General features: G+C 37.7%; 1 protein-coding gene across 3 annotated transcripts in view; it reads left to right on the forward strand.

The window, feature by feature from the left end:
- Positions 1–23003, forward strand: part of LOC136871943 (protein bric-a-brac 2) — a 305261-nt gene that overhangs the window by 65156 nt on the left and 217102 nt on the right. For all 3 annotated transcript variants that reach the window (XM_067145688.2, XM_067145689.2, XM_067145687.2), the window contains exon 3: positions 18351–18539. In XM_067145688.2, the coding sequence (XP_067001789.1) occupies positions 18351–18539 (189 nt within the window). The remainder of the gene's footprint in view (positions 1–18350; positions 18540–23003) is intronic.

The following is a 23003-nucleotide window of genomic DNA, read 5'->3' on the forward strand; positions in this document are numbered from 1 at the left end:
GGAGGAAAAAATTGATATTAATAATGAAAATGTTAAAGTGATCAATAATAAAATAGATGGGTTAAGCGAGTCATTAAATTATAACGGAGATACTGTTGATATATTTTCATTTCTTGCTTGTTACACCGGTTTAGGTAATCAAATTATACCATTGAAACACCAGCTTCATCGCACACCTCCATTTATTACGAGCTATTAACTACAACTGACATTGGTACACACACACACACACACACACACGGCAATTCAAAACGTCCAAAGAACAAAACAAACAAAGATAAACCACTCGACTAAATTAATATGAATTACCTACACATAACCTCAATGTTCTTTTTCCTTAAAATATATACAAGATATGATGCATGACATTTTATTTTTATGAGAAAACCACAACATTCCAACACTCGCCCTTTTCTCAAAAAAATAAAATACCACACTTCAGTCAGTTGTCCTCTCATTGCAAACCTATAAGCTTATACAAACTCTTAAGCTTGTTGTCAGATAAATTCTTTGTGAACAAGTCTGCAGCATTTCTCTCTGATGCTACATATACAAACTCAATGAACCCCTTTTCTACTGCTCTCTACATACGTGGTACATGATGTCAGTATGTTTTGACCTTTCACTCACAATATCATTTTTACTCAATTTAATTGCTGCTGCATTGTCAGCAAAAACTTTACAAGGTATATCCATAAATCTTTCCAGCCCTAGCTCTGATAGCAAATCTTTCATCCAAGTTACTTCTCGAGATACCTCTGCCTTTGCCATGAATTCAGCATCCATGGTAGATCTAGCAATACAACTCTGTTTCTTACTATACCATGATACTGCTCCCCCTGCCACCATGGTTACATACCCACTCACTGATCTTCTAGACTTAGTATCTCCTCCCCAAGCTGCATCTCAGAACACTTGTACTGACGCCTCAGAATTTTTGAAACACAACTTTAAATCTCTAGTACCACTTAGATATCTCATGGTATGCTTCACTTCTTTCCAATCTTTAATCTTAGGTTTTTGACAATTTTGACTAACTTTACTTAGCGCAAATGCAATGTCGGGTCTAGTATTATTTGACAAATATAGCAAACTTCCTACTGCACTGCTATAAATGGTACAATCAAATTCCTGCTCATCATTTTCAGCTGCTGAATACCCACTTGATAAAATAGTCTTAGTTGGTTTACAGTCACTCATTGAAAAGTCAGCAAGCAATTTGTCAATGTACAACTTTTGACTCAACATCAATTTACATAGTTTTGGACATCTTTTTCTACGAACAACTCTGGTTGCTCCATGTATACAGTACAACTGATTTCACTATTTAAGTAAGCACTAGTTGCATCTAGATGTTACCGTCCAACCTTTATGTACTGCAATACCTATTAAGTCTCATTGTTTTCCTCTTTATAACAGGACTAAATGTTTCATCAAAACTAAGGTTCATCTGTCTCTTAAAACCTTGAGCAACCAACCTGGCCTTATATTTCTGGATGTTACCCTCACTGTCATATTTCAATGAAAACACCCACTTAGAACTAATTATCTTGACATTTTCTGGTCTTTTTACAATTTCCCAAACATACTTCTTTCTCATCTCATTGATCTCTACTTTCATGGCTTCCATCCAGTTAGCAGACTCTTGGCTTGACATAGCCTCCTCAACTGTTCTAGGTTCCACTACACTCACATGTTTTAACTTCCATCTCTGCCTTACATCCAAATACTTTCAATCTACCTATTTCTTCCTCACCTAACTTCTCGGCTTTTGCCTGGTACCTATTAAACACCTCCAACACTTCATCCTTATTTTTCACACATACAGCCACATTAAATCCGGAGTATTCATCAATCATAGTTACAACATATTGAGATTTCCCAAGTGATGGTGGACTAATTTTTCCAATTACATCGGTGTGCACAACATCAAGTGGTTTTTCTGCCTTATGCTCACAAGACTTAGGTACTCCCTTGTTACTTAGTTTCCCCTGAATGCATACAGAACAAGTATTAATATCATTAATATTCAATTCTAACATAGGTAATTTAAACAATCTCCATATCTCTCATGCCACAACCTAACCTCCCCAACACTGTTAAATGCTACATTGTTATTACATTCTTGATCTATTATTTGATCACAGTCACTCATTTCATTTCTCCCCTGTATTTGTGCTATATATACATCATTCCTCCTGTTTGCAATAAACAATGTTTCATCTCCATTCTTATCTACAACCACTGCTTTCTCACCTGCAAATCCTACTTTGAAACCTTGGCTGGTTAACTTTCCAACTGATATTAAATTTGCACTTAAGTTTGGTACATACAACACGTCTGTAAATGTAATTGTCCATCCTGTGGACATTTTTACTTTCACCTTACCTATACCTTTGATATCCAGCTTACTGTTATCTCCTATTTCTACATTCCCAGTTACATTTGTTAACATGTCTATGAACATCTCCTTTGTTGGACACATATGCACCTGAATCGAACAGCCAGTCTTTAATTTTCTTAGTTCCTACAGAAACTACCATGCTCATTGCTTTATCTACTACATGTATAATTTCTGAGCTTACCACTTTTCCACTCGCATTCACTGATCTACTCTCCTGTGATGATTAGTCACTTTTCATTGTTAGACATACTTTTGAATAATGTCCCGACTTACCACAATTGAAGCACTTTTGGGTACTGCGACAATATTTAGATACATGTCCCTGTTTACAGCAATTGTAGCAACTATATTTTCCTCGTCCCACGTCTTCTTTCTTGATATCTCACTTCTGTTGAACAACCATGGCTTGAGGTTCATCCTCCTCACGTTTTCCAGTGTCATAAGCCTTTCCTCCATTTTGCTGAAGTTTCCTTCTGCTTTCCTCCGTGAGTAATCTCGCCTTCACCTTCGAGATGGTAAGTTTCGCCAAATCACCTTCCAAGGAAGGTATATAAACTGCATATTCCTCTGTAAGATTTCCGATGATCATTGCTGCAACTTGTTGATCCGTGAACTCGTATCCAGCTTTGCTCGTTCTCCTCCACAGTTTATTTATTTTTGCAAAGAATTCTTGAACACTCATGTCCTTGGGCTTCACAAAATGAGTTAACTGTTTCAGGGTCATAGCACCATTCACTCACTCTCCGTCATTGCACAACTCGTCCAGTTTTTCCCATGCCTTTTTCGCTGATTCAATATATGCAATGTCACTTTCAAAATCTTCTCCGACATATTTGAAAATAACCGCTAACACGATCACATTGTTTTGCGCTCGTCGTCTCGCTTCTATCTGAGGCAGTTGACAAACTGGCGTATCCTCATACCCTATTACTGATTCCCATACATCTTTCAACAACAGCTCTTGTTTTACCTTCAATGCCCACGAAAAATAGTTCTCCACTGTAAGCTTGGCCACATTCCTATTCAGTGTTTCTTCACTGGTCTCCATTTTTACCATCAATAATGTCACAACTTGCTTCTTCCGACGTTAATTCTCGTTACTCCATTTCCACTTATATTGTCCGAAATTTACTGCGGCGGTTTGGCGCTCTGGTGCTCTGGGCCCATAACCTGTTGATATATCTTCATTTCTTGCTCGTTACACCGGTCTAGGTAATCAAATTATACCATTGAAACACCAGCTTCATCGCACACCTCCATTTATTACGAGCTATTAACTACAACTGACATTGGTTCACACACACACACACACACACGACAATTCAAAACGTCTAAAGAATAAAACAAACAAAGATAAACCACTCGACTAAATTAATATTAATTACCAACACATAACCTCAATGTTGTTTTTCCTTAAAATATGTACAAGATATGATACATGACATTTTATTTTTATGAGAAAACCACAACATTTCAACAGATACTAAGATATTAGAGGTAACTGATCAAATATCTAAGTTAGAAAATAAGTAAAGAGTGTATTGACCTTACAAGTGAGATGGAGTGAAGTCAGAGTGATCTTCATACTCAAATTGAGCAAGTCAAGGGAACATGTACAGAGAATAGTAACAATATCGCACAGTTAAGCAATATGATTTCTAGTACTCGGGAAGAAATTCTCGAGATCGTAGACAAGATCCATAATCCAGTGGTGCAAGGTACAAGGGAATAGGTCAGTAGGGTAGAAACGTTTGAAAAAAAGCTTGGGTAGGTCAGTGAAGTATGGAACAAACAGGAAACTCTATCACAGGAGGTGACAGAGAAAGAAGAAAAATGACAGAAGGAAGTGAGAATGGTGAGAGAGTTGCGGAAGAAGAAGTTTTGAATTGCCAGAGAATGCTAAGGCAAGAATTTATAGGTCAGACGTCAAGAGAAGTGGTAGTAACAAGTGGTTTGTTCGGTAGGGACTAAGGTTTATCTATGTTTTCTGGAAAACAGTTCAGTCCTGTGGAATTTGTAAAACTAGTTGAGGAAAGATTTGCAAGTAAGTTGAGGAATAATATTTGAATACATGGAGATCTTGTCAAATATTGTTCTCGGTAAAAGTGAAATATGGTTTGAAGTGTATCGGAATAATATATCTGGTTTAGGAGAATTTAAAGAGAAGTTCATTGACAAGAATTGGGATGAAAATGTACAAGGTCGCGAAAGAGAACATTTTATGTTTGGTAAAAGTAGAGCAGTAGACGGAGGGCAAAACATGTATTTTTTTTTGCTTTACGTCGCACCGACACAGAAGGTCTTATGGTGACGATGGAACAGGGAAGGGCTAGGAGTTGGAAGGAAGCGGCCGTGGCCTTAATTAAGGTACAGCCCCAGCATTTGCCTGGTGTGAAAATGGGAAACCACGGAAAACCATTTTCAGGGCTGCCGACAGTGGGGTTCGAACCTACTATCTCCGGTATACTGGATACTGGCCGCACTTAAGCGACTGCAGCTATCGAGCTCAGTGGGAAACATGTTAGACAAGTATCAGAGAAGGGGTAGTCATTATGATCAACAGAGGATTAATAGTAATTTCAATGGTGATAGGGGTTGGCAGAGTTACCAGAGACAATCCGAAGATGGGTGGCTTGTTAATTTTAGTTATCGGAGAGATAATGATAGGCCGAATACGAATGGTGTTATTATTCCAATGGTATCCAGGAGTCGTTATCGAGCCAGAGTATTTCAAACTCTCAGGGGATTGGATAAAGTAGATCACGTGGACAGGCCGAAGGTAGAAGTTGAACAGGTAAGTAGTATAAATAATTGTGTAGTAAAAGTAGATTTAAGAGAACACTGTGATTGTGACCTAAGTAATGTTAAGCAAGATATTTTAAGTAATGATATAGTCATGGTTAATGAAGTAATTTATGATAGTGGTAAGTTAGACGTAAGAAGTGATCTATTAAGATAAGTAAGTTAAAAAGGGCAAAATTGGACGAATTCAGTTTGGGTGACAAGGTGCTACTCAGGGTTCCATTTCCTTCATCAGGCAAGGCAGGAAATATGTCTAAATTCTTTCTTTTGTATCAGGGGTATTTCACGATTGTGAACCTTATGGGGAAGTGTGCATATTCCTTACAAAATCAGGAAGGGGATATTGTTGGTACTTATAACATCAGAAATTTAAAGAAGTACGTCACGTGAGAGTTGTTGAGATATTAGTTACATAATTAATTTACTTAAGCTGGCTTTAAAAAAAACTGTTAACTTCTGTGAATTTGTTTGTGAATTAAGTGTTGTATTGGTGCACTAAACTCCAGTACATAGAAAAATAAGTGCTATATTGTTGTGAATTGTATGATAAGGAGAGAACAGGACACTTAACAGTTATCTATGATAACAATGTGCGAGACAAGTTCTCATATAAGTGATATTTTATAAAATGTATTGATATGTTAAAAAAATAAAAATGTTGTATACTCATTTAAAAGTGTTTCTATGTGTCAATTTCAGTGTTGTATATTATGTTGTTCATAAATCAATCAATTCTTTGTTCTTTGATTTGTTTATGTGAGAGGCGAATTGTAGCAGTTCAAATCCCATTACAAGCATTCATCTGTATTATTTTTATTTTAATAATAATAATAATAATAGTAATAATAATAACAACAGTATTGCACTATATGTTGCAATGTTTTAAAAGTAGTATCACAAATAATATATCCACATCTGATATTAGGCAGTAAGTCTCACTCTACATTATTTTGATGCTAAACACACACACACACACACACACACACACACACACACACACACACACACACACACACACACACACTCTCTCTCTCTCTCTCTCTCTCTCTCTCTCTCTCTCTCTCTCTATCTCTCTCTCTCTCTCCTACTTGTATTATGTTTATTTTATTTGTAATAATAATAATAATAGCAGTATTGTACCACATGTTGCAATGTTTTTAAAGTAGTATTACAAATGATATATATATACATCTGATATTAGGCAGTAAGTCGCACTCTACATTATTTTGATGCTGACACACACACACACACACACACATGTATATGTATTATTAATAATAATAATTGTATGATAATTGTATTATTATTATTTTTGTAAATATTATTATTGTTTGATTCAATTCTATACCATAATCTGATTTCATTATGTATTAATTATAGCTTGCTTTATTGTATTTAATTTATTATGTGTATATATATGTATTTGTGTGTATGTTAGCATCAAAATAATGTAGAGTGAGACTTTCTGCCTAATATCAGATGTGGATATATTATTTGTGATACTACTTTTAAAACATTGCAACATATGGTGCAGTACTGTTACAGTAACTGTTGAGTCATCGCTCTGTCATTGTATGCTTTTAGCAATTACATAATAATTAGGGAGTTCCTAATTTGCCTGAGGTTATTTCAACACAATATGTAACAATTGTAGCTGGGTGGGAGTGACATCATAGCTGTTTTTAAAGATGGCGTGGGTGTGACAACTAATGATAAAGGGCTGTATCCTACAGCAGCTATTCATTTGGAGTCAATTGGTTGGAAAGAGAATGAGGCCACAGTTGGTTGAAGAAGTTGAATGGAGAGGCTTGCCATGAAGTGTTGTAGTCAGATGGATGGAGCCTTGGTCGATGGATAGCTATATGGAGAGTGAGGCCACAATTGGTCAGTCAGTCAGTTGAAGATAGAACAGTGATAAGGATACGTAATCGTCAGTGACCAAATGGATTATACGTTTGGAGTGTGTTCCATGCATCTGTTTTGATGAGTTCTTGTGTCAGTTTGGTGACAGCCGAATTTGGAGTCGTCGTAATGCAGACTAACAGTTATCAGTGCATTACTTGTAATGTTGATTGTGAAGTGTATATATAATTTCAAGCCATGCTATATCTTGTTTGTGAAACTAAACGGGATACATCACCAAATTAGGTTTGAGATACCTACAACTGATACCACTTCAGAGGAATATGTCATAATAACACTCTAAGTGTTAAAGGTACAATTAAGTGAACCAGTGAGGGGGAAATTTCTTGTACAACTTTTAAATGTCCGGTCAAGAGGATTTCAAATTTAATGCCTAGAGTTTCTTTCAGTTATAATTTCAGAATTTTATATTATCATCTGTATTATCGCAACAAGTCTTGCCATTTCAATTATAAATTTAAAGAATATATTTTGTTTATTATCAAGTACAATTAATTGTTTTATTGCAATAGTAGATCAGATAAGCTTAAATTTTAATGGGGAAACCCAACTTCAGTGTCCTTTTCCTAGAACCTAAATGTTATGCTGTCAAAGTAAGCTTATTGCCTCACACTCTAGAGGTATTCAAGATTCTCAGTCTATTATCATTACATTTATTTGTAGCTGGCGCCCATGAACAATTGTATGTCTAAGTAATCAGGTAAGCACTAAGTGTGATGACATAGTCTGACAGTTGAATATTTTATTTCATGAATATTGTAATTCTGTTTCATTTTTAAATTAGTGAGTTAACCACTAGACAGATTATCCATACGGTTAGAATTGCTAGAAGAACTTCTAACAGTGTTATAGTCTTCTTCACAGTCGCTATGCAATAGAATAGCTTCACATGCAGCCATTTTTATGGACTGAATTATCGCAAGTATAGGTGCATTGGATTTTCAAATATAGTGGGCATCCCCTTAAAAACATAAATAGAACTGTAAGTGATTTCTTCAAACATAAATGAGCCTTTTAGCTCCATGTGTTGAATTTTATAACAAACTGCTTGTCTATATACTCTATTTACTCGTGTATTAGACCCCTTCGCATATTAGACACCCATTGGACCGAGCTTGATAGCTGCAGTCGCTTAAGTGCGGCTGGTATCCACTGTTCGGGAGATAGCAGGTTCGAACCCCACTGTCGGCAGCCCTGAAGATGGTTTTCCGTGGTTTCCCATTTTCACACCAGGCAAATGCTGGGGCTGTACTTCCCTCCCACTCCTAGCCCTTCCCTCTCCCATCTTTCCATCGTCGCCATAAGACCTATCTGTGTCGGTGCGACGTAAGGCTGGTTTTCCGTGCTTTCCCATTTTCACACCAGGCAAATGCTGGGGCTGTACTTCCCTCCCACTCCTAGCCCTTCCCTCTCCCATCTTTCCATCGTCGCCATAAGACCTATCTGTGTCGGTGCGACGTAAAGCAAAAAAAAAAAAAAAAACTCCCATTGGCTTTTCGAGACGAAGAAAATGAAAAAAGTAAATCTTGCATACAAGACCCCCCAACGTAATTTGTCAGAGAAGAACAATGGTTACGCTTCAAAGCGGGTAGAAGCCTTATGCAGCTTTGATGATATCACACAAATTTGTAAATAGTTTCGTCCGCACGACCCACGCAATGAAGACGCCTCAAAGTCATGCGGGACATCTGTGTTTCGTAGTTAACTCTTTCTGTTACCGGGCGAGTTGGCCGTGGGCGTAGAGGCGCGCGGCTATGGGCTTGCATCCGGGAGATAGTAGGTTCGAATTCCACTATCGGCAGCCCTGAAAATGGTTTTCCGTGGTTTCCCATTTTCACACCAGGCGAATGCTGGGGCTGTACCTTAATTAAGGCCACGGCCGCTTCCTTCCAACTCCTAGGTCTTTCCTATCCCATCGTTGCCATAAGACCTATCTGTGTCGGTGCGACGTAAAGCCCCTAGCAAAAAAACTCTTCCTGTTCTGGCCAAAATTACGTTCATGCCGCTTTGCGAGCATAGCCCGTAGTAAGGTTGGACAATTCACTAAAAATTGAGAATGAGCTATGCACACACTCTGCTGACTCATCGTGTTTCTTCATGTGTTAGTCATGAGAGTATTTCAACAGATGGCAGTATTATCTGTCTAAGTTAGAGAATTTACGATATTATTGATGAGTGTGCATTAGTAGGTGTTGTCACTCAATGTTCTCTAAAACATGGCGTTTCGTGGCAAGCAAGTGCTTGATATAAGTTATATTTTTGATACTTTATGTAATCGTAATCCCTCGCATCTAAAAAACAGAAAACTTTACTAATGTGTAGATATTATTTCGTATTCACGCAGTTATGAAATGCGCGAGAACATACGGTAAACTGTAAAATGAATTCCATTCATAATGAAATGCAAGATGATGTTTCGAATTTCTATTTGGATGTCAGTATTTCCATTCGTGAATAAAATTACAATTACATGTCTTCAATATCATCTTCGCTAACATCACCTTCCGAGCCAGTATCGTCACATAAAAATATATAAATGAAATTGCATAAAGGCTCTCATTTTCGTTCTTATTACTGTTGTTATTATTGAACAGTTATTATTTTATATCATTTTCATTATTAATGTTTTGTAATTGCAATGCACATTTTACATGATCAATCTAGGGAAAATATAACAGTATTTCAGAAAACTGTACTTACTTAATATTCTGTAAGACTTTTATTTTTCATTCACAAAATATGGTATAATATATAAACAATTTTAATATCTCCATAGATAGCTGATGTGAAACAAACAATATTTTTAAAGACTAGATGCTCAATCAGGCACAAAGAAAAAAGAATCATGCAAATATCTCCTACAGGTAAAGAGACATAATCTTTTTCAAATCCTTAGAAATACCCAGTCCAGAACGTTTGTTTAGGATATTCAGGCCCAGACCGGAATGGGTTAAGAAATGTCCGCTTCCGTAGTGTAGGCTTACTGCAGCTCTGATAATGTTGCACAAATAGGTGCATAGTTTCGTGTCCGACCCGTGCATTGCAAGCGTGCATCAGTTATGTATATATACAGTATCTGTATTTTGTAGTTAAGAATGTCCGCCAGCGTAATGGTTAGCACTATTAGCTGCTGTTCTCGGGAGCCTGAGTTCGATTCCTTGCACCGTATTGCCAGAGTTTTACGAATGGGAGGAAGGTTGTTGATTTGCGGTAAAAATGGTACAGGCAACTCCCTTCCTTTGGGGGCCTGTCCAAGAAAGAGCTGCATGACCTCGGGATGAGAAAACAAGTTTAGTTAAGAAATATTTGTGGTTGTTGCTAGGCCTATTAATACGGTATAGGCAGGCGAGATCATTAACAAAGTGATCATTTAATATCTTATAACTTGGGCCATTATAGGGTTTTTCAGAGAGAAGTAGGTTTAAAACATGATAAAAACAATCTAGTCACAATTGTTTCACTTCCCAATGTACCTAACAAATAATAATATTGATTTTTATGTCCCCACTTGCAACAATTAGTGTCAGATTCGTTGTCTCTGGTTAATTTTTATTTCGGCTGATGTTTTATTTTTTGAATGATTTTATTGATCATGTCTTTGTTGAATCAGTTTTGCTAAGCTATTTCATGGATCAGATTTAATTATTTTTTTAGTTCTTCATGAGATAAAGGTATGTTGAAAGCTCTATATATCATGCTATGGTAGGCTGCTTTTTTCGTGGGCATTGGGATGAGTAGAGTCTATTTTTATTGTGTTAGATATTTGTGTAGGTTTTACGTATATTTTATATACATGCTTGGTAACAGATACGTGTAGGTAATTCAGAGTGTGGTCATCTTCAGTTTCCATTGTAAATTGTATGTATGGGTCTATTCTGAGAAAGACTATGCACTCTTCACTTTCAACAACACCTATATCCACCCCATAATTAACATCTTCAAAAGATGCAACTTAAGGATAGCCTACAAAACCACACACATTAATGCCAATATTTTTCATAACACTAAATCCATCAATGAAAAGAATAAATATAATCATTCAGGAGTATATTGAATAAAATGTAGTAATTGTGAGGCTAGTTATGTCAGACGTACCGGCAGAAGCTTTTTTTATCTGCTATAATGAACATATCAGTGCCATAAAACAACCATTTTCTATCCATAGGACAACATGTTGAAGATTGTAAACATAAATTTACCAGTATTGAAAATGATATGGAAATTGTGTGCATGAATCCCAAGGGCCCATTTCTCAAATATTGGAAGAATTTTACATCAGTATGGACCAGTATGCCAATCCTAATTTCAACCTGAACGAGATCACAGATAAAGTAAACATCCTCTTTAATACAGCTATCCCTTTCTTAAAAAGCTATTATTTAAAATGAGTTAAAAAACAAAATCCAATACACACAAAGGAACCTCCAAAAGACACACCTCGCACTACTCCGCCTCCTCCACAAGCTGGTTCCCTTGCCCCACTACTTCTCCCATCCTATGCTGCCATAGCTAGTCCTTGGTGTATACGAAGCAGTGCATGGCGTGCTCCCAACAAACACACAACGACAAGCTAAGAACGGCGCGTAAGTAACACACACGCACGCACGCGCGCGCGCGCGCGCACACACACACACACACTACTTTCTAACACTTGTTCAATAGACATGTCTCGATTAGTAAAATCACTTTTTACATTCCCTTTTTCTTTTGTACACAGATTATTTGACATGTCCAATGGAATACGAGTATGAGGAGGGGAGCATTCACACTTACTAAATCTACTAATGATGCTGACACTGTAAAATATAGCAACTGATAACTCAACATTATGATGTTTTAGTATAAATTAGTAGGTTAATTGCCCAGTAACAGATGAAGTAAATGAGTTTGTGCACTCATCAAGAACTGAGTCTCAATATACTGGTGAACATACTAGATTATTCTTCACAACCATAACTCACCTATAAACATAAATTAAACTTAACGTGAGCAATTAATGGAAATAATGTTTTATCAGCACAGTTCAAGAGGTTTTTAAGTGTGTCACAAGAATGCTATTGAACATTTTAGACTATGAGAACACCACCAGAAGCATATTTTAACACTATAAAATATTTTTTAAAAGTATCACGATTGAAAAAGCTTAAATAGCTATAAAATATTATTTTAATGAATTGTGTCATTCATGATTAGATTAAGTAGTGTTTAAGAATTGTACCCTACCAGGTTCTTCAAGCAGCTGAAGATGATCTGAGTAAAAGGTTGAAACTGGTACTGTGATTTAGAAATGTTTTAAGTACCTTATATTAATAAAAGTATTGATTAGGTGGAAGGTCCTGTCTTTATATTTGTGTGTACTAGAACCATCAATACGGACAATGAAGCTAATAGATTATAGGACCCCAAATTGTCAGTTAATATTGCATCATTTCTCTTGACACTTCAAATTTTCCATTCTGCCGCATGGTCTGAATGTTCCAGAATCCAATTCGAGTATTCTTTTTCATGGCAAATGTCAAGTCTTTAGAATCAGTACAGCTATTTCTATCTTTGATTTCTTTGTTGAGGTTTATTCGGGTTAGCATGAGTTATCAACGCAAGTGCCGTACCCTGGTGGGAGCTGCGTCTTTCCGCTTCCAGGCATGTGGGAGTTTCTTGTAGGGGTTCTCTCCCTTAGCCTTTGAGGATCCCTCCCCTTCCCCACAAAGCAGTGGTTGCTACTCCTACGTACCCCGGAAAGCTGGGTTGCATCTTCTGCCAGTCCCGCCGTTAAGAACTCTTCTGTCTGCCTGCAGGGCCTTCACAGCTACTGTGGTGGTCCCAAGGCATACAAAGTCACCCCTGCAGGCCATCCGCTATTTCATGCCATTGCCCATCTCCCACCATGATGAGGTGGGGGTGGACTTGTGGGAGACCGAGTAGCTATACAAAGTTATACTGCCATTTATTTATGCTTAATTCCATAATTATTTTAGGTGATTGAGAACTTCTGACCAGTATATCTATATATTTTGTATGGAAGAAATGATCTACATTATTTAACACAAGTATGTGTGTAATAAATTAAAAATGAATATCAAGAACCTTTAGCCAGGAAAGTGCTGGAGTTGATGCTTTCATGAACTCTTCCCAAACACCTGTGAATCTGCGCTGTGGACACTCCCGAATGATGTTGTTCATCGTTTCTTGAGCTCCATAGTCGCAAGCAGGTGAATCTAGCCATCCCCATTTGTGCAGCGTTGGTTTGCACCTGCCATGACCAGTTCGTACGCGGTTTAGTTGGCACCACGTAGCTCTTGGTAGATCAGTTCCTGGAACATGCTGGGAAGGATCATCTAATTGGATTTGACGAGATGATGAAAAATCTCTCCACCCTTCCTTCCAGACTTTGTTGATGTTGAAAGGCCCTGGCTGCTTAATAATGTTATCATCCCAAATAGTCTTCCTGGATTTCAGACGCATGGTGGGTGGATTACTCAGCACTGAGTGAATTGGAAGGTGTTTAAAGTCAGGACAGATGTCAGTTTTCCAAGTTTGGGCAGCAACTTGTTATCTTCTCAGTTGTGGAGGAGGTATACTTGCCAGTACGTGCAACCATGGCTCAGGGGTTGATCGTAATGTGCCCGTTACGATCCTTAAGGTCTCGTTGAGCTGAGTATCCACTCTGAGGACATGGGCACTTCTATACCATACCGGTGCACAGTATTCGGCAACAGAGTAGACCAATGCAAGGCTTGCCATACGAAGAGTACTTGCATCAGCACCCCATGCTGTGCCGGCTAGTTTGCGAATGATGTTATTCCTGGTCCTAAGTTTTCCTGCAGTATTCTCGAGGTGTTTTCTATAAGTCAGAGAGCGGTCCAGAGTAACTCCCAGGTATTTGGGGTTGGGATTGTTTCTCACCCTTTTCCCACAGAATGTAATGTTTAGCTCTTGTTTGGAGATTCTGTTATCAAGGTGAAAAGCTGTGATCTCCGTTTTGACAGGTTTGGGCAAAGCCTCCATTGTTTGAAATAGTTTTCTAGTTTTTGTAGATCCTGTGTCAGGATTTCTTCTCCTCTTTCAAGATGGTTAGTTTGAATTGCTATGGCAGAATCATCAGCATAGCAGAACTTGCAGGACATTGTTTCTGATACATCACTTGTATATAGGTGGAAGAACAATGGGGCTAAGACAGATCCTTGAGGGAGGTCATTCTTGATGGTGTACGACTTGGTCATCTTGTCTCCTGAACACACTCTGAAATAACGATTCCTCAACATGGTAGATAACAGGGCAGTGAGTCTTCTACACGGTAGTGCTTGTTTTATCTTCAACATTAATCCATCAATCCAAACTATCATACGCAGCAGTTAAGTCGATGAAAGCCACGGATGTTTTCAATCCTCTTTGGAAACCTGATTCTATAAAGGATGTTAAAGCTAAGACTTGCTCACAACAGCTTTTTTCCCTGAATCTAGCCTGTTCTGGTGGTATTCTGCTGTCTAATGTGCAGTATATTCTGTTGTAAATTAATAATAATAATAATGCTATTCGCTTTTCGTCTCACCAACTACTTTTACGGTTTTCGGAGACGCCGAGGTGCCGGAATTTAGTCCCGCAGGAGTTCTTTTACATGCCAGTAAATCTACCAACACGAGGCTGACGTATTTGAGCACTTTTAAATACCACCAGACTGAGCCAGGATCAAACCTGCCAAGTTGGGGTCAGAAGGCCAGAGCCTCAACCGTCTGAGCCACTCAGCCCGGCTGTTATAAATTATTACAAGTAATGAAAATAATTTTTTCCATATTGAAAGTATCTTAATTTATAATAAATGAGAAATTTATTTTAACTCAACCTATTCAATACAGTACGACATGTTAACACATTAGTTAAACATCGTCAAAAATCGTTGAGACATGTTTCGCCCCTTCTTCGGGGCATCATCAGTCATATCAAATACCTCAAAATTTTACCAGACGTCTTGTTAAAAGTTATAAAAATATGTTACCTGAGTGAATACATTAAAAAAACATTTACAAGATCTTATCATTAACAAAATATCAGAATTAATTAAAAAAATGTTACACTAGTGAACACGTTGGTGATTTTTCACTCGATACAAGGCCATCCTATGTACAGTATTGACAATAATGGTAGTTAAAGTCTTATTTGGTGCTAAGTTTGAAGACAGTTTAGAATTTATGTACAAATGTTGAGAATGAATGGAGAATACATACAATTGCAAATTACTGTAACGCGTATTTACATTGTAAAATAATGTGGAAAAAAACATTCCAAATTTGTATTAATTTCCGTAAGGATTACTCTGGACCTCAATATTGCGGTACTGGCGCAGTCTGATCTGAAATGTCTTCAAGGTGTGAAATTTTCTTTTTTTAATGTGATTCAATCTTTCTCTTTTCTCATCATTTCACTCAACTAATTAAGGATTTATCCTTCCTTTCAGATTTTCACATACGTGAGACAGCTCAACATTAATTACATTGAACAATGTTTTTGACTGTCGCCCATTCAACCAATAAACCTGGAACCCCATACTTCAACAACATAAACACACGAAGAAACATAAAAACACTAGTCAATTGGGAAGATCTAATGACATTTCAACTGCCCTCATTCAGTCTTTATTTTTACTGTTTTCAACATGGTTCGTTTTGAATCAAATATCACTGTTGTTTACATGCACTAGGCACTCCGTCTTCATTGAGTGTGTCTAACGGAGGTGATTAGCCCAAGGATACTTAGACGAACTATTTTGTTTGAGTCTAAAATATAATTAGTCAATATAAACATCCAAGTTGAATTACGACATAATGCAACTTTTTTACATGAGTGTATCATAAATCACATTAAAAAAAGAAAAATTCACACCTTGAAGACATTTCGGATCAGACTGCGCCAGGACCGCAATATTGAGGTCCGGAGTAATCCTTATGGAAATTAATACAAATTTGGAATGTTTTTTCCACATTATTTTACAATGTAAATATGCGTTACAGTAATTTGCAATTGTATGTATTCTCCATTCATTCTCAACATTTGTACATAAATTCTAAACTGTCTTCAAACTTAGCACCAAATAAGACTTTAACTACCATTATTGTCAATACTGTACATAGGATGGCCTTGTATCGAGTGAAAAATCACCAACGTGTTCACTAGTGTAACATTTTTTTAATTAATTCTGATATTTTGTTAATGATAAGATCTTGTAAATGTTTTTTTAATGTATTCACTCAGGTAACATATTTTTATAACTTTTAACAAGACGTCTGGTAAAATTTTGAGGTATTTGATATGACTGATGATGCCCCGAAGAAGGGGCGAAACATGTCTCAACGATTTTTGACGATGTTTAACTAATGTGTTAACATCTCGTACTGTATTGAATAATACCAATATAATGGTCTGTTATTGAGTTAAAATAAATTTATCATTTATTATAAATTGTTATAAATTAGGCGTTCCAGAATTTTATAGCAAACGCTGAGGAGGGAAATTGGACGGTAGCTTGCTGGGTCGTCTACTGGTTTCCCAGGTTTAAGGATTGTGATGATTTTTTTGCAATTTTGAACTCTGTTGGTGTTTGTCCTTTGGCGAGGATATCTGAGAAGAAATTCCTGTGCCACTTCCTGCCATTACTTCCTAAGTGAGTTATAAATTCTGGGAATATACCATCCAGACCAGCTGCTTTTCCAGATTTTAAAGATCGAATTGCTTGATTGAGTTCAGCACTCGTAAAAGGAGAGGAATAAAATGGGTTATCATCCAGCTGATCATTGATTGCTTTAAGACTCTCTTGTATAATTTTGTATTGGCAGGCATCTATCGGAACATCTTCTGACATCTTTTTAATGTGTTGGGCGATGGAAGATGGATTAAGTTCAGTTCTTTAAATCGGCAGTGATGTTGCTGCTCCAAGTCTACACAAACGGTAACCGAATAGATCTCGTATCTCTCCCGGTTTTTATGATCTACAAACTTCTGACCGGTAGTGTTGTCATAAGCAGTTGGTGCACAAGAAACTGTAAAAATCACCAAATGTGATTTTACAAAATAGACAAAATCAAGTGGTGAATCAGAAATATTGCACCTTATATTGCAGTGCAATCTATTCTTTTGATCTTTGAACTTTATTGTGAATGTAACTGTAATGTTGCCAATACAAGAAAACAGATGAAAGATTTTACAGAAGATTATTGCATAGAAATGAAACTATGCACTTTTTCTCTCCAAATGGGGTTTTTGTGTGTCCAAACGGTAGAACTATAGTAACCGGGTCTCAAGGTTAAGTAACACGAGCCACCACTAGGTGGCGCACGCGAGTTGACTGTCGCACTAGTAGTGCTGAGATGGAGCGCCGAGAGGAACGACAATGCTACCAACTGTTCGTTGTTGGTTTGATATGGCTATACTTTCTTTTTCTTGCTGTGTAGACAGTATGCGCCACGGCGATAGAAAAGAGCCTCTTGAAGGGCGTGTGACCCCGAAGAGGCCACTGTTCTTATGACAGAGATTGGCCTGGATGTGCAAAGATAGGTTACAACTACTAAACTACCTTTTTTCTTGCCGTGTGGACAGTGTGTGCCGCGGCCTTTTAAACTTTCCTTGCCGCTTCATAATTTTTTTCTTCTGCAGTGGTTGGTAACAAAATCTCGGCCTCATCCTAGGTGTCAGTGACGTCATCCTCTTCCATACGTGAATCAATCACCATTATAATCAATGGCGTATGGCATCTAGAACAGTATTTTTGGTTATAAAACTAAATGTACTTCTAGGGGCGGGAGGGTTGGTCCTTGGCAAGCGTATTGAACACATCTCTCTTCCACGATAATTTTTAAGGTGAGAATAGCAGCATTTAAAGTAACATTTTATGTAATAATCCTTGAGACCCGATTGCTATAGTTCTACCGTTCAAACTTTAAATATACAATACCCTTTTATGTATGGCTAAAACCATCTCTATTTTTTCTTTCAAAATGTTCAAAAAACTGTACTGAATCTAATTCCATAAACAAAAAGGAATGAAAGACAGGTATTTTGAACTTTAGTATGATTTTTCACAGACGTAATTCCTTCAATATTTTTCCTTATTTCCATCACCAGAATGTTTATGTTCAAATCAAATGTATTTGCATCGTAAACCACACTACTGGAAATGTGGTTAAGACCCTCAGAAGAGGAGCAGTTTTATATGAATTAATGTGTGTTACAGAGCAACCCATGCCAGCACCCAGTAATTATTCTGCAGGATGTACACTTCACTGAACTAGAGTCACTCTTATCATTTGTATACAAGGGTGAAGTAAATATTGAACAAGAAAATCTCCCAGCGTTGCTTCGTGCTGCTGAAACATTGCAAATTAGAGGTCTCTCTGGTGCTTCTGAACAGGTGAAAGAAAAGGTATTTCAGCATTCCTACTCTGCTTCATGGTAGCATAAGGCACTATTAAATAAATGTATGTGTCTTTCCTCTATCAAGTAAAACAGTTAACTCATCATTGATTTATTCCTTTGTAAACTTATGGCTGGTTTATTTAATAGCATGCAATTCTAGCATAATGGCTGATCATATTTCAGGTAACTATTGGTGAGTGGTTCAACATAAATCAAGGAGAAATGTCAGCTAGTAAACTTTAATATTTTTAGTATGAAGCATATTGTGAGCTGTTTATGGTGTACATTTCATATTTGGCATCCTGTATAAGCTTGAAATTTAAAACTGGTTAGTTAATGACGTAGCTGTTTAACCACTTGATGTAGTTTGACGGATCTCTCTGTCTTGGCTCTCGACTGCACTCCGGTACAAAGACGGATTTCCTCGTCCGCGCGTAGTGTTTATTTCCGGACGCACTCCTATGCATCGTTTAGTTCCGCACCTGACTTCCGGTTGCGTGATTGCTCCAGATAATGAATTAAAATTGGACTACATGTAAGCCAAGTCCGCTTTTAATGTAGTGCTTGAAAAAGAATCTCGTAGATTTTTGGAGGATGATTCTGCAGGTTCAAAAGACTTTCTGATCTTCTCCATAACATCCAAGTTGCTGCAGTAGTACACTGTGGCATCAAGCAAAGTCTCCCAACGCGTTATATAACGGGCAGGGGAAGTAGGGCAGTGAAGATGCTTCTCCTTGAAATATCTGAACCGAAGTGGAGCTTTGACAAACACTTTCTTACAGTTGAATGTTAATTTATCTATATCAGGATACCTTATAATCCTTTCAGCTACCCTGATCACCTTAAGATTCTGGCTAAATGGGGGTGCGATGCAATTATGAGAACTCTCCAAGAGTTCTCTCAGCCTCTCACTCCTCAATTCTTCCATTTCTACCTACACGTGGTGTGCCTGTTAAGCCAAGCAACCCAATGGAAGGTTGGGTATCCAATCCCAGCGGTAAACTGGGTCGGTGAGCAGACAGGAATGGTGGGTCAGTGGAAGGCAACGGGAAACCACCACTGTTATTTTCCCAAGACAGTCTCATGGCTTTACTCAATCTCAAATTAGATTCCGGAGTAAGTCCCCCAGTTGGCTCTCCCGGGGAGGGGTGCAAGGTTGAGAGGAGCCTGGGAATATGAAGATTTATTCTAAACCATCCTTACAAGTCGTCGGAAGAATAGTAACCTGGAATGTACAAGGTCTGTTGCAGATGGGAAAACTTCACATCATTGAAAGAGAAATGAAACTTCATGATCTAGATGTATTGGCCTTTTTGAGACACATTGGAGAGGCTGTGGCCATTTTATGACTCAAACAAATAATACAGTATTTTTTTCTGGAAGTGAGGATGTGAGTCATAATGGTGTAATAATTCCAAAGAATCTTAACAATGCTGTTTTACTAGAAGAAGAAATAGAAGAATTTTATGACCGTCTGGAATATACCATCAGTAGTATACCTAAAAAGGAAACATTAGTCATCCTAGGGGATTTTAATGCGAAGATAGGTAAGACTATAGATGATAGACACATGAGACCTATGGTTGGACTGAATGGTCTGGGGGTGAGAAATGAACGCGGAGAGTATTTTTAAAATTTTGTGTGAATAACAACTTGTCTATCTGTAACACCCTCTTCCAACAGCATCCAAGGCGTCACTACACGTGGATTTCTCCAGGGGATAAGGTTAGGAATCAAATATATTTCATTTTGGTGAGGCAACATTGGCAGACTTCAATCCTGGATTGTAAGACCTACCCTGGAGCAGACTGTGGTAGTGATCATATACTGCTATCTATGAAAATGCGGATAAAATTGAAATCATTGAAGAAGATGAGAGTAAAACTGGTACACATTCCTGACGAACATATTCTTCATGAGTTTGGTAAAAGAATAAGAACAAAATTCCAGCAAGTAGAGGAGAAAAGAGCTTCTTCTCAAACATGGGACAAGATGAAGGAAATCATCAATTCATCCATTCCCAAACAAGTTCCTAAGACCCTTGAAGCAAAACATCCCTGGATTTCACCATCTACGCTACTATTGGTTAAAGAAAGGAGCACATTAAAGAAATGTATACAAACTGCGGAATATGAGGAAACATATAAAGAACTTTGCTGAAAAATGCAGCGTAATTGTAGAATTGACAAGACACGGTATCTTACAAATATCTGTGATGAAATAGACCACTATCACAAGCTAAATGAAACACGTGACCTTTACAAGAAGATAAATAGCATCATTCGAGAGTTCAAACCACGTACATTTGTGATTGAAGACGCACAGGGAAATGTAATTGGTGGCAAGAAAGAAGCAATATCCAGGTGGAAACAACACTGCGAAACCTAATACTGCAAAGGTAATAGCATAAGAGAAGAAAACAATTAAATGGAATGTGACATAGAGCCTGCTACCCTACTTAGTGGAATTGAGAATGCCATCAAACATTTGAAAACAACAAAGCCCCAGGCATAGGTGTATTACTGGAGAAATGCTGAAAATAATGGGAGAAGAAGGCCCCCATGCTTTACATTCAATATGTAATAAAGTGTGGAAAACTGGAGAATGGCTTAAAAACTGGACTACATCTGTTCCCGCCCCCCTTCACAAAAGAGGGTCAGTTAGGGACTGTTCTAATTACCGCACCATAGCATTAATATCGCATGGTAGCAAAGTCCTGCTGTACATAATGAATCAACGACTAAACATTTTCTTGCAATCCCAGATTTCTGCTGAACAAGCAGGTAAAGGTACACGAGAGTCAATAACAAACATGAGGCAGATAATTAAAAAATGCTGCGAGTTCTGTGTCCCTGCCTATATTTCTTTCCTCGATTGTAAAAAGTCCTTTGTCTGTGTCAGGTGTGAAGTTATGGGAAGTGCTCCATGAATGTGGAGTTCCAAAACACTTAACGTCATTATTGAAAGGTCTTTGCATAGTCATAATCTGACAAATGGAGTCAGGCAAGGTTGCATATTGTCACCCCAACTCTACAGCATCTACGCAGAGTATGTAATGAGAAGAGCACTGGATGGCTGGGATAGTGGAATATCAATCGGCGATAGGAAAGACCATTCTGCAAGGCAAAATCAACAATTTACGCTTCGCTGATGATACTACACTCATTGCAGGAAGTGGATAAAAACTTTATGAATTGCTCTCTAGAGTGACAATCATTAGTTGATTTTGGTCTAGAAATTAACATGAAAAAGACCAAACTAATGGTTATCAACCGACAAAGTCAAATCCTAATCAAAATAACAGGATGTCTGAAAGATCTGGAGTTGGCGAATAATTGTGTATATCTGGGCTCCATAGTCGGTAACATGGGAAATTGTGATAAAGAAATAAAACGACGGATTGTCCTAGGTCGTGTCGCAATGGTTAAACTTACAAAGATCTAGCAGAACTGGACATTATCCAAAACAGTGAAAATACGGTTGTGAGACATGGACTGTGAAGGCTGGTGACAAGAACCGAATAGATGCCTTTGAAATGTGGTGTTGGCGGAGAATGCTCCGTATACCATGGACAGAAAGAAGAACAAATGCCTCTATTATAGAAGAACTGAGCATCACAAAACGTTTATCTTCCTGCATTAGTGAAAGTTACCTCCAGTTCCTGGGACACATTTTGAGGAGAGCAGGAGACAATTTAGAAAAGACCATTCTGCAAGGCAAAATTGAAGGCACCAGACCAAGAGTCAGAACAACAAGTGGATGGTTAGATCAAGCGAAGATCACCGGTCTACCTCTTCACAATATCATAAGAAGAGCTGAAGACTGCTCAGGATGGAAAAATCTTGTTAAGGATGCAGTCACTAACGAAGTGAAAATGAGGTCACGAAGCTCAGCAATGAGTAAACCGACTGATGATAATGATGAGGATTATTTTTGGGTATAGCTTTTTAAGTCCCTTGGCTGCCTTCGTCGTATATTGATCAGTGTCAGTTACAAATAGAAAAATGTGGTCTCTCTTTGCCCTGTTTTGCTACAACAGATTCATTGAACTACATTGGTAGAATGATTTGTCTTCTCTGGCAATTCACATGTCAGGAGGAACGTATCTCCATGCTGGTCTTATTTCAGCATGCCAACAATCACAGTTGCTACACATCTTCCATCCATATCTATAGTCTCGTCTGTTGAAACCTATATCTTTGTCTTTCATGCCATGCCTTATTATATGCAACATCTCTTCATTACAAGGGGTCAGATAGTCCTTTCTGAGAGTAGATTCATTTTGAACAGGATGCTTTGTATGGTATTTTTCAAGAAGCTGTCTGGGGCTTCAGTTGTCTAGTTTCTTTAAAGGAATATTAAATGAAACCATCATCTTGCAGAAACCTTGCAAAAATTATGAACACTGTGAATTTGATATTGTGGTTTCGAATAGCAGACTTTGCCTATTTTCGAGTGCAGAATGTCTAGT

Source organism: Anabrus simplex, chromosome 4 (genome assembly GCF_040414725.1).
Source record: "Anabrus simplex isolate iqAnaSimp1 chromosome 4, ASM4041472v1, whole genome shotgun sequence".
NCBI lineage: Eukaryota > Metazoa > Arthropoda > Insecta > Orthoptera > Tettigoniidae > Anabrus > Anabrus simplex.